Source organism: Podarcis vaucheri (genome assembly GCF_965113315.1).
Source record: "Podarcis vaucheri genome assembly, chromosome: 5".
NCBI lineage: Eukaryota > Metazoa > Chordata > Lepidosauria > Squamata > Lacertidae > Podarcis > Podarcis vaucheri.
Genome location: NC_138763.1, coordinates 49,883,857 through 49,897,149, shown reverse-complemented (window position 1 = coordinate 49,897,149; position 13,293 = coordinate 49,883,857). Strand labels below are relative to the sequence as shown.

The 13,293-nt window shown below is 40.9% G+C and overlaps 1 protein-coding gene across 3 annotated transcripts in view; it reads right to left on the bottom strand.

Annotated features, from left to right (window-relative positions):
* Positions 1–695: 695 nt before the first annotated feature.
* Positions 696–13,293, bottom strand: part of MXI1 (MAX interactor 1, dimerization protein) — a 78,467-nt gene continuing 65,869 nt past the window's right edge. For 2 of the 3 annotated variants that reach the window (XM_082225285.1, XM_082225287.1), the window contains exons 4-6: positions 10,589–10,703; positions 8,052–8,223; positions 696–5,175 (exon numbers count right to left, since the gene is read on the bottom strand). In XM_082225285.1, coding sequence (XP_082081411.1) covers positions 5,012–5,175; positions 8,052–8,223; positions 10,589–10,703 — 451 coding nt within the window. In that variant the 3' untranslated portion in view covers positions 696–5,011. The remainder of the gene's footprint in view (positions 5,176–8,051; positions 8,224–10,588; positions 10,704–13,293) is intronic. The other variant, XM_082225286.1, reaches the window with a different exon arrangement.

The window sequence follows — 13,293 nt, the reverse complement described above, 5'->3', positions numbered from 1 at the left end:
GGGGGCAAACTACGTAAATGCTAGTGGTATCTGAAGTATGAGGACGTAGATATTCATAGCTATTTTAGTAGCATTTACATCCAAATTTCCTCTGTTTTTCTAAAAGCATCTTTAGCATTTTAAAAAAATAGTTCTGACACTGGCTTATATATACCCGCACTGGTTTGACCAGCTGAACAGAGAAATAGTGGATAGTGTTTAGTACAGTTAAAAAAATTATTTGCAACTTGGCTAGAGAGGAGAAAAATGAACAATTCTTGATGTTGACGGTTCTGTTTTTAGTGTTCCTTCTTTTGTAAATTATCTTACTGTTTAGAACTTTCCAGTGGCGTAATTTAATGATGGCAGGTGTAGACTGTGCACCAGGGAGGCCAGTTGTTACAGCATTGTAAAATGGCTAAGGATTAGGCCATAGGTGAAGAGTGAACAGTAACAACTGCTTTCAGTTGGCTCTAACATTTGCCAGTTTCTCTAACGCCATTGATCTGATGCAGACCATGGTACATCAACTGGTCCTGGTGCTCTGCCTCTGGAAGCTAAGATCATTGGTTCACATTGGTTAAATCTCCTTTAACTCACAACCCTTTTCCCACTTTTATGTTGCATGACCAATCATGTGCTACTGGAACTGCAGTTTCCAGCTCCTCAGTGCATGAAGTCTGAAGAGCAAAAGATGAAGTCACAACAAAAGAGGGTTTCAAGTTTCTGAGAATCATGAATTTTAATTAACTGTAAGTTGTTATTGCCCATATTAGCCCATTCCACTAGTATGTTACTGTCTTTGAACTGAAGTGCCATAGTGTGCTCCAAGTCATATAGTCCATCACATTGCACGAGTTTGAAGTTCAGTGCTGTCTAGTTGCCTCACTCAAGACTGTTCAGGGAAAAGTGGCCATGCATGTACAGCTGCTGCTTCCATTTTTCATCACATTCAAAAAAGCTCAGATATAGGGCACATGATTTGCATGGAAAGAGTTCAATCCCCGCATCTCCAGGAGTATGGCTCTCCTATAGCAAGGTTTGGAAATATCCATGCCTAATCCTAGAGAGAGAATAAACATAGACACTAGCAACCTCACTAGTGGTTGCTTATGTCCATCATTTCCTAGGTGGCAGAAAACAAACATAACTCTTGCGTATCTTCTGGATATAGTAAGGTCACATCCATTCTTGGCATTACCCACACAAGCATTAACAGTGACAAATACCTCAAATAAGAGCTTTCACCAAGATGAAGACAAACCTGGACTGATATATTTCTCAGTAAGCATCATGAATGTCAACAGTCTTGGTGATAATGAAGTCAGTTTAGCCTTTTTATGTTCATTAGCTTTTGGGTGAATAGAATTTCCCAGCCATTCAAGGCCTGGTGATGCACCTATATGGGATTACTAGTTTTGGAAATGGCCCATTCCTGCAGCTGATGCAAGCTGTATGCCAAATGCAAAGTCACATTTAACTTTTGGGTCTCAAGTCTACAGATATAGGCACGTCTATCTGAAAGTGAAACACTGAACACAGTGTGACCTGAGCAAACATGCATAGGGTCACATTAGAAATTAGACATGGGGAGGGGGAGAAGATTACATATAAATTAATCTCAAGTGTAAGGAACAAGAGGAAATTTCAAGATATAAATTCAATTTAATGAACATGGGGAAATAAAATCTTTTCTAGATGTTATATTGAAGTTTGAGCTGCTTTCTGGCTATCACTATGACTAAGTTAAGCAAACGTACCCTTTTCATTTTTTTTTTTTAATAGAATGGCTAACATAACATACATATTTAGCCTGTTGTACCTTGCTGCAGTGGCTCTTTAACATACAAACTGTTATATGTGATTCTAGAGCAACACTTCAAAGACCCTCTAGGTTTATATTGTGCTTGTGCAGAATTTAGTGTAGGTAGAATCTTTTTTATATGTTACTTATTATACAAAGGGAGGTTGTGTGTCTAGCTCTAACCCAAAGGTCACACACAGCTCTTCCTGGTGCCTTGTTGAGGAATAACTTCTTAAGGAGAGAACCTTTTTATCAGTGTAGACTCCCCAACATTCTAAATCATTCTGGGAATCTATGGAGCTAGGAAATTCCTCCTCCCCAAACATTCTTCAAGAGAGTCCAGGAACAGTCATGTTACCCCTTCAACAAAGTAATGCATGAAGAGACTTGTCCGTCCTTCCCATCTAATTATTTTTTACATGATCTTGACACATAACAGCACTTAAATCAGATCAGTATTCAACATCTGGACAGCAACTTTCCAGGCTCATCATTTTTCTAGTCCTTCTAAAAAAAAATTTCCAACCAGAGATGTCAGGGTTTGAACTCAACTCCTTTTACCTTCAAAGCATGTACTCTGCTACATGAGCTCCTGTGATCAGAAATGGACTCAAAGGATGTCAGTGGGACAGATTTTTGTGTCTGCAAAATCACAAACCAAGGCTACCCACACAACTCAGTACTACAATTTTGGCTCATTTTGAGTTCTCGCCAGTCATTCTGACAGCCCCAAAGAATTGTGCTGGGACGCTATAGCTTCACACATGCAGATTATGGGCCAATTAACAGACCTCAGTACTATAAAAGTTGTTGCTACTGGTTCAGCTGAACGTTTTACTCCCATTAACTACAACTAATGGGTTCTTATTCCAGCCACTAGAGGGAGAGAGTACCACATGCAGTAAACCAGAATGTTTATAGAGTCACCTAGGGAAGATTAATGTAGAACAACAACTGGATCCAGGCTTTACCAAACAAAATAAAAAACAAAAAACCCCAGCTCTATATTACACATTATAACCTTGGTGGGATTATGCTTCTATTTCATGACACAGGTTCTAAAGTTGTGTCTTGTATTATATGACACAGTAATAGCTCTGGGGTGAATGGATAACATGTGGGTTCAAACATACACGCAGCATATCAGTATCAAGACAAGATCTACATGAGAGGTCATTTGGGGTCATCTAATCACATGGCCAATAGGTTTTTAAAAAAACTTCCAGGCACAAGAACATGGGAATTCTAAAATATTATCATGAGTGACCAAAATGGCAGAACACAGTGCATTTCAGATACAGAAATGTTTAATGGTGTTAAAGTGCTACTATTAAGCAGAACCATATGCTAACATTTAAACACAATTCCACTGCACTGCTAAATGAGGTTACCTTGTTTTTTTTTTGTTTTTTTGTTTTTTGTCGCCCAGCCCTATCTAAAGAATAATAAAATTAAAAATCTACAGGACTGAAATTAACAACCCAATAATTATAATCAGCAATAAGTTATGAATTTTATAAAGCATTTTTTTCTCTTTTTCTCTTTTTTTCCCCTTAGTAATTACGGGGTAGGCAAATTACTTAAGTCTCAAACAAGTGTCATAAATGAGGTCTCTAAAAAAAGAAGTTTAAACTTGGTAAAGGAACAATAATAAAAATCCTTGTAGTTAAAAACTTAAAAGTGAAAGCAAAGAAGACCTCAAAGTGCAGGTTAGAAAGCTTATCGCAAAAGGAAAATCATTTTTTAAAAATTGGATACAATCTTATTTTGTTAACAGCAAGACAACTGCAACAGTTCCTGCTCAGGGAGAGTGGGAGGCATCCCCTGAGGAACTGTGAGACACATGCCATGTTAACTGTGGGCCCACAACTATGGTTGGATCCAGGTGGCAAAGTTTGCAAAGGGAATCCATAAAGGAAATCAAAAGGAAGAGCCATAAAACCCGAGGAGAGTTCCCTGTTCCTTTTGTGCATGGCAGCAGAAAAACGGGTCCCTTTCCATTGGTGTTAGTTACAAAAGACATCTGCAGAATCATGCCTACGAGTTCTAAAAAGACATTGTTGCATGTAGGTTCTCTCACCTGAACAACTTTTACAAACATTTATCAAAATAATTTGCAAAAGGAAAAAAAAAAAGGATCATTGCGGCTCAGAATGGAGGCTGTGCCTTTCCTGCACAACATATCTTTTACAGGCTTGTATGTCTGTCTGTCTCGCTCTGTCAGAAGCATCACTCTATAGACAAGGAGTTACTGCTGTAGCCATTGAATCCAGAGAGCAGTTGCACTGTGTGCTGGTATTTTACAGCTCAACAACCTAGTGCTAAATAATGCGGCACAAGCTCTTGCCTTGAAACAATGTCCAGCTGAAAAGTTGAGCTGAATGAGAATTGCTTCCAGATTTGCAGCACCTCTCTTTTCACAGGGGATGAGCAGAGCTTCTAACTATTATTGTTATCTCTTAGGTAATAATGATCAGAGCTGACTGGAGAAACCTAGTGGGCAGAAGGTGTTGACTGGACTAGCTACTGCTGGTGAGAGTACACAAGAACTTCCCATAGTTCTCGCGTTCAGGTTAAAGGGGGAAAGAAGCTTCAATCAAGTGATGGGATTTTAAGGAGAATGAAAAAGGGAGTTTTGTAATTCATAAAATTGTGCAAACTCATCAGAAGAGGCTGGTCCAAGAAACGTATCACCTGGGCTACTTTTGTCCCACAATCTGGGACTAGCGTTAGATCATCATCATGAGATATTGGACTAACGTTTTTATTTATATTTAGCACCACAAGGGCTCTTAACAAAGCTTGCTAAATTTGGAAGATGGAAAAAATTCCATTTCTCAGAAGGTATGACAAACTGAGAAAAAGGATTGGGGCCAGAATAACCAAGATCCCTTGTCCAAATCAAATAATCTCTTAGCAAAGCTATCCACTTATACATGGGCAAATCTCAGTCCAGCTGTGCACAACTGGAGTCCTGCTTCAGACGTCAAAATAGCTATGGGTTCAGCACTAAGTCAGTATTTTGGACTATGACAGTATGGAGACTGACTGACTCCCCTGTTAGGTTCCCACCCTCCTGTGGACCCACAGAGCTATTCTAGAGTTGCATCTGTCCAAGCTTAGCTGTTGAAGTGCGGTTCGGAGAAGAAAAATACTGTATCTAAGAGCTCTGCTGTGTGAACTTCAACTACCCCAAAGAAATCATCTGCTCTGCCCTAGCACCATGCTCTAGGAAGTGAAGGAGAGCTTGACACTAGCGCTGGAGTAACCCTCATCACTCCCAATGCTTTGCAAGCTGCTGTGGTCATCAATGTCACTTGTACTGGTTGTGCTGATATCATCCACGTCTCCATGGGAGAACTCTGTGCTTTCCACATCCACTTCGATTTCTTCTGCAAAAGAAGGAAGACCCCCCAAGTTAGTATCAGGGTAGGTTCACTGTTCAATCAAGAATGGCAAAAGGTCCTGGCCACATCATGAGATTTGCTTGGAAATGTCTAGTGTTGTATCATTGAGGAAAAAGGAAGAACAGAAGGCAGGAAAATGTCGTTATATTAAACAATGTTTTGAAAGAATTATTATTACAGCCCATTTGGTGCCAGCTGATTTGGACTCCCAATTTAACAGATTTTGGATTAAACATTTTAAATTATTGGTGAGCGCTCCTGAGCACGGAAAGGAGCTTATTACTACACAACTATTTAACTGCTTAGTACATTTTCAGTCATTTTGATTAGAAAGCTATTGATTAGATTATCACTTTCAGCTGCTAGCTCAAGAGAGAAAATTCATATCTAGTGGCACAGCCTTGGATTAAGCAGATAGTTACCAATACAATATCGTAAATTTGAACTCCTGCTGCCCTTCTCAAATCAACAACAAGGAGCTTTGTTGCAAACCAGGGAATGCACATTAATCGTTGCATGCAAATTATACCCAGACACTTATCACATTCTACGCTTTGAATTAGTAATACAAGTAAATTGGCATCCTCTCACTTAATTTGCACGATTCATTCTAAATTTTTGAGTTCTCAGAGATTTAAATTTGCAAGGGCAAATGAGGTCTAGGAAAGGGTCATTTGCGGAGCAGGAAGACATGCAGACCTTCAGCCATCTTGACCAATGGATGCCTAGCACAGAGTCTCCTTTTACAGTCTGTTGTTTCAAACACTTAGAAAAAGCACACAGCAAAGCAGAGAACTGTATTATCTCAGAATGCAACACATGTTGAAATGCTCTAGTGTATACAATAAAAAAATATGGAATATGGAAAACTAGCACTTCAGGGAGAAATATAGACTAGAATGACTGAATCAGCAAAGAGCCTTGACCTGCAAGTGTGTCCCTGTATTTAGAAATTCCTCTAGGCAACCATAAAAGACAGGCTTTAATGAAAGAGGACACTAATCCACATAGTGTATCAAACTACATGGCACATTATGTGTGTCCCATGCCATTAAAAATATATAGACAATACTTTGGGTCATCAAGCACACTGGCTCACCATCCGCAGAAGGTAAAACAAACTTCTAGGGGGAAACAATAGATAATAATATTCTGGAGTCATCCTGGAGAAACATATCAAACATCTTCACTTCTGAGATTTCTCAATGGTTATGTAGAAATCAGGTTAAAATAATAGCTATGCCAGATACATACACCTTATTTCAGTCCAGCATAGCAAGAGCAAATTAGCAAGGGTGTTATAAGGGAGATGAGACGCTGCTGCTAATTGATCCTGCACAGACACAATGACTTGGGGCACAATATTTTTGCTATTCCTTTCATCTCATCTAAGAACCCCATGTTGACATATACTGATATTATGCCAAGGCAGACTAGGTTCGAGTTTATCAGTGTTAATATGTCAATCATTCTGGTTAACGCTGCTTCCCAATTATAGGCATACCTCATTTTTTGCACTTTGCTTTATTGCACTTCTCAGATACTGTGTTTTTAATAAATTGAAGGTTCGTGGCAACCCTGCATCAAGGAGGAATCATTTTTCCAACAGCATATGCATGTCGTGCTTCTGTGTCACATTAATTAAGATATGCACACTGGAGGTTTTTTTAAGACATTATGCTATTGCACACTTTATGGCATAGTGTGAACATCTAGTATAGTGTAAACTTTTATATGCACTAGGAAACCAAAAAGTTTCTGTGACTCACTTTACTGCAATATTTGCTATATTGTGGTGGCCTGAAACCGAACTCACAATATCTCTGAGGTTTGCCTGTACTATGTAGGATAAGAAGTGCAAATCATCTTGTCACACCTTAGTGATGTCATTTACGTATTCACAGTATGTGCTTTTCAAATCAATTTTAAATATAGTAACAACACTGGTACCATTTGCATCCGGAGATGTTTCTACCACAAATGAATTTGCGAGCTTTCCCCGAATATGTTTTGTGGTCCCTCATGACTAAAAGAAGAAAATGTGAAATACATTTGGGTATGGCCACGCACTTCTTCACAGTCACTGGAGGATCCAACACATGAAACACTCCAGTGCACATTAAAGGTAAAGGGACCCCTGACCATTAGGTCCAGTAGTGACCGACTCTGGGGTTGTGGCGCTCATCTTGCTTTATTGGCCAAGGGAGCCGGCATACAGCTTCCGGATCATGTGGCCAGCATGACTAAGCCGCTTCTGGCGAACCAGAGTAGCACACGGAAATGCTGTTTACCTTCCCGCCGGTGCGGTACCTATTGATCTACTTGCACTTTGACGTGCTTTTGAACTGCTAGGTTGGCAGGAGCAGGGACCGAGCAACGGGAGCTCACCCCGTCATGGGGATTCGAACCGCCGACCTTCTGATCGGCAAGTCCTAGGCTCTGTGGTTTAACCCACAGCACCACCCGTGTCCCCAGTGCACATTGGGCGATGGTAAATCAATTAGGTTTAAAGCCATTATCTTTGCGCTGGCTTGTGCTTCATGCTACTAGTTTCTGTGTTGAAAAGGGCCAGGTGAAGGGCCAGGGCGGTGAAAATCAAAAGCCAATACCATAAGAGGAATTGAAAAGCAGCATGGGGTCAAAATGATATCTTGAACCACATCTCATCTGACTCCAGCCGTGAGCCTTGTTAAAGAAGAAACTACCACGGAAGAAATAATGTTTTGGATTTCTGTGAAAGCAGGCTGCCTTGCCAGGTGAATTAGATTCAAGCTGCTCATGGGCTGAAGGAGGGGAGATGTGTGGAAAGGGAGCCTCAAAAATTCTGCACCCTTCTCTAAAGTCACAGATGAAATACTGACCCCGCTCTGAATCAGAGCGATCTGAGGAAATGGTTGATCCAGTGCTGTCCATTCGTATTCGCTCGATCTCCTGAGAGCCCTGCAGCTGCTCCAATCTTCGCTTTAAGAATCTTTGCTCTCTTTCCAGGTTATCAAGCTGGTGCTGGCTTCTCCTGTCAGCCTCTTCAAGTTTCTGCCATGATAAAAAGCAAGGCAAGCAAATTATTGTTTCTTGACAGCTACGGTATGTTCTGCCTCCACTGTCAGAGGCAAGACTCCTCTGGGTGCCAGTTGTGGGAATCACAAGTGGGCAGAGGGCTGTTGCACCCCAGAGCTGCTTGTGGGATTCCCATAGGTATCTGGTTGGCTACTGTGAGAACACAATGCTGGACTAGATGAACTTTTTCCTTATGTCCTTACAGAGGATTTCCCTAGTATTTTTCTGCAGGCTCATTTCCCTCTGTTGACTAACATCTGAAATGAATTATGTTCTCGGGTGGCACCAAAACAGCTTGCTGGTGGTGGCAACAAGAACGAAAACATCTCTGTGAGGATTCTGGTGAGTAATTAACAGGACAAAATCAAGGGGAGATCGAGTATAGCGCTTAATTAACACAGGACGCTGCACTGTCAGCTCTCTCCATTAGTGGATCATAGTCTCCTGACCCAGGAACATTCAGCCCTGTTCAGATTATTTAAGTGGAAAAGGCATTAGAAGTTTTTTTTTTTTTTTAAAAAAGGTTGGTGTACCCTTGTTCATTTGGTTTATTAGGTATTTCTTCGAAGCAGTTTCCCAGTTGAACAGTGGTTTATGTAATCTGCTGCAGACTCCTTTGATCGCAGCTGGGAAATCTTACCAGGCCAGTGCACAGGGTTTCCTGATGGCCAGCATGTTGCGTAACTCTAAAGTCATCTCAGGCTAATGCCATCCGTTTAAGCAAGCACGGTTCCCCTCCCTTGCTAAGCCTGAGCTGTTCCAGTGTGTTTAAGCACATCCTGATCCCTGTGAGCCTGGCACTACCCTTTGTTAAAGCAAACCATCAGGAGAAGAGTCAGAAAAACTGCGAACACGAGCACCTGCTGTGTTGCTTCAAAACAGTCTGGCTCTTTCTTTGTGTTGTTACTGACTATTGTGCTGGCTTTCCCTTTTCAGGGCATTAAAAAAAAACCCAAACAGTTAACACTGGTGGTCCTTAGCAGCATTTCCCTGTAGCATGTGGCCTGGCTCACTTGCTTAAGTTACCTGGAGTAATTTTGCTGAACATCAGATTCTCTCTATGGCACACTTTGGTCTAGATTATGCTGAATGATCTTTCACTGGTCTTGCCTTGCTTCTGAGATTGGGCTTGATTTTTAACAATTCCATCCAGCTCAAATTCTACTATTTCCCCCCTTTCCATCTCTGAAGAGTTTAAAGCCCAATTTGAAACTACACTTCTGCTGCTATTATTAATGCAGCAATTTTGTTAGTCTTTAAGGCAGTAAGGGACACTCTGCTATTTTTATTTCAGTTGTGCATATTACAGTTTCAGGAGAAATTCTAGCCAAGTAAACATCTTATGATTTCAGACATATTATTTACTATCCTGTTTTCTTCAGTATTTCAGTGGTATTTATACACTCAATATATTTGAGAGTTAATTTACAAAGAATGCCAGCAGAAGGGCACATCATTTCAAATGATCCAACTCTTAATTTAATTTTGTGGAAAAATCTGCATTCTAAGACTATGATTAATGACATAATGAATCACACCAGATATAAATTTTAGGCGCACGTAGTAAAGTGCAATAAACTCATTGCATATAGCCGAATGCCTTTCCAAAGCATTCATACTACATATTAGTTTTGAACTTATTCAGAACCTCCTGATCTTGAATATGCTATAGGAACAGGCTGGGGAAGACAGAAACCTTCCCACATCTGACTGCAGCTTCTCCTGCAGTGAATTCATTAAACTTTGGTATCTTTCTGTTATAGTTTCTAATATGAAGCTGAGAGCCGCAGTTTGGATATTATAGTGATTATAGTCTGATAAAACTCCAGTGCAAGCCCTGCTGGAATTAATGGCGTTTGCACAATAAATATTTTTCAATTGACTCCAATGGCTTACAAACTGCAGTGTCCTGCACAACTCCTGTTGATTTTAATGGCATTGGTGCAAGACAAACTCTTGGTGAATTTCCTGGTTTGTGAAACTGCAAATGTTCTGGAGTTTTAAAAGAATCATTTAAAAACAAAGAGTAGCATTTCAGGAACAGTATTACCAATGCTAGGTCGATCTGTGCATTAATGCCCAAACTAAGGCTGCAATCCTATGCACACTTACTGGGACTCAGTAAAGTCCTATTGAATTCACTGAGCCCTTTTCAGGTCAGCATGCATAGGACTATGCTGTAAGAAAAAACTTACAATGTAACAATGTTATGGTACTAATCCTCCAAGGTAGGGTGTCAACTTTCCTTAGTGCAATTATAGCTCCCAGATAATCAAAACTTCATTACCAGACTAATCTTACTGAAACGTGCTGGAAAAACACAAAGAGGTGCAGCTCTTACCTTGATATGTGCTTTGGCTTTGTTAAGCAGCCCGAGGGTTGTGTGTCTGGAGCAGTCAGGTCCTAGTGGTATCAGAACTTTTAAACGTTCTAGACACAGGCGGAGGTGAGCTCGTCTGTGAGGAAGAGATGTGGGAGTCAGAGTTGCATTTGATTAGTTTCCCAAACAACAGTACCCCAGTTCCCCCAGGCATCTGGTAACAACCTTGTTGTTTCAGCCGCACCTGACATTCAACAGATTTCACTTTATGTGGCAAAACTCTGACCTCAATAGAATGGTATGTTCAATAAGGCACATGCAAAGGGATTAACCAGATGATCTACCCCATACATTGTGGGGAAAGTCAATCCATTGCCTTCCTTATAGTTACCATCTACAGTAACCTAAGACGAAGTTTATTCCCAGACATAAATGCAACGACTGATTATACATGGGCAACACCTATCACATACTCATTGGAGTACTCCTGAATTTTTCAGTGTTCAGTAAAGAAACTTGGAAATGCAGTGGCCCCATGTACTAAAGAGGGCTCAAACCAAGACGGCATGTTCAACACCACCACCATTATTCTTCCATTGCATGCAGTTATTTTGACATCCAGCCACTGTGTTTAGGGAACCGATTCAAGATGTTTCCTATTAAAAGATCAACAAGGAGCCTAGGATTATACAATACCACCATGTAGTGAGCACAAGACATACAGTCCTTCATATGTAACAGTACAGAGGGCCTTCTTGGTAGTGGCGCCCTCCATGTGGAACTCCTTCAGATGTCAAGGAGACAAAGAACTGCATAATTTTTAGAAGACATCTGAAGGCAGCCCTGTTTCGGGAAGTTTTTAATGGTTGGTGTTTTATTATGTTTTGATATATGCTGTAAGCCACCTGGAGTGGCTGGGGAAACCCAGCCAGATGGGGGGGGAATAAATAAAAAATGAATAAATATTATTATTAATAATACTACAAATGAGTCCATGGCAAGGATGCAACTTCAAACTACCTCTCCTCAATAAAATACAGCATTCCATCCCCTGGACAAATGCAGATCCACATGTCAAGGTCCTGATGAATATTAGGACATCAATACCAGACTAGCTAACTCAAAATACAACTGCATATCAGACTCATGATTGACTGCTAATTTGCATTCTTTAAAATACTCAGTCTACTACAGGACAGGTAACAGAAGCCAAAATCAAAGTAAATATTACACTACAACAGCATCTACCAAAAAATCTAACCTTGATTGGCTTAGGCCCAGTGAGCAAAAACAAAACAGCAAAAAACAAAAAACTTTTTAACACTTGCTAAAAGATATGGCTTGAGGGTTGTTGTTGTTTTTTTTTTGGGGGGGGGTTGTAATCTTCCAGGGAATAAAGCAATACAGCTTTGGGTAATTCTGCTTCCCCTCAACACTAGAATGAATGGCTGAGTCAAGAGGCGTTTCTTTGTCAACCACAAAGATTTCAGTGGAACACAGGAGTACACTAGGCCTAAACTAACATAAAAAAGCCTTTCGTGATCAGAAGCGAATGAGGAACCACTGCAGATGCCAAAGCATGAGTGAAACATACTGCTAGTGACCCACTCCTGTCAGGAGACAAGAGACAGGCTGGTGCATTTTTTGTACCAGCTGGAACTCCTAAACAATCACTCACAGCCAACCCACACACCACACATTTGACAAATCCAGCTTTAAAATCACAACTGACACTAACACTGGTTGTCAGGACACCCTTAGATACAAAGGACCACATCCTTTTCAAGTCTTCTAGCATGGTCTTCCCTGAAGCAGGGAGAAATCACTACTGGCCCCATAGAAAACGATCCAGATATTTTGAATTATAGTTCACCTGCCACGGGGCTTCTACTTGAGAAACAAAGGCAAAGGGCAAAGACAGGTGCGCATGAACATTTATTCATTTAAATAAGAGCAACTGCACTTTCCTATAAAATACAGTGGTACCTCTGGTTGTGGATGGGATCCGTTCCGGAGGTCCGGCCGTATCCAGAGGTTTTCACAACCAGAGGACCACTTCTGCGCATGTGGCTAAACCCAGTAAAATACTTCTGGGTTTGCCACTTTTGCATTCCAAAGTTTACATAACCAGAGGTACTACTGTATCAGGCATTAAAAACTTCCCTGAACAGGTCTGCCTTCACTGTACTCTTTACAATGCCTACTAAAAACATGTCAGCTCCCCCACTTTCAGGAAACACAATGAGGGAGGGGGCTGCAAAGTTTATTGTAGGGCTAAAACCGGTGAAGGGAGCCAGGGAGAGAATTCAGAGTTACAGCTAGAGGTGGAAAGAAGCTGTCTGGATGCCAAGTCACTCATGGAAAGCAATAGAGGACTGGATCTGGAATACAAGTTTCTCAGAAGTCAGGTCTACCCAGGCCTCGCTGCTGCTCAGTCACGGATCTACTAGAAAGGGTAGCCTTGGATTCTAGGTATATATGTGCATATGTTTACTTATTTGGACCCTTTACTTCCCACACACCCCGTTCCCTGGGAAAAGTCCTTCATCATATCTCCACTTGTGGCTGTTCCCAGCACCTCACTAGATAAAAAGCACATCTATCCATTCTTAGGTCAAAATAAAGACCTTCCTGACCCTGATAAGACCATGCAGACTACACTGAGGTGAAGTGAGGAGGAACTGAACACACAGAATCAAGTTAGAGCTCATTTTGAATTCAATATG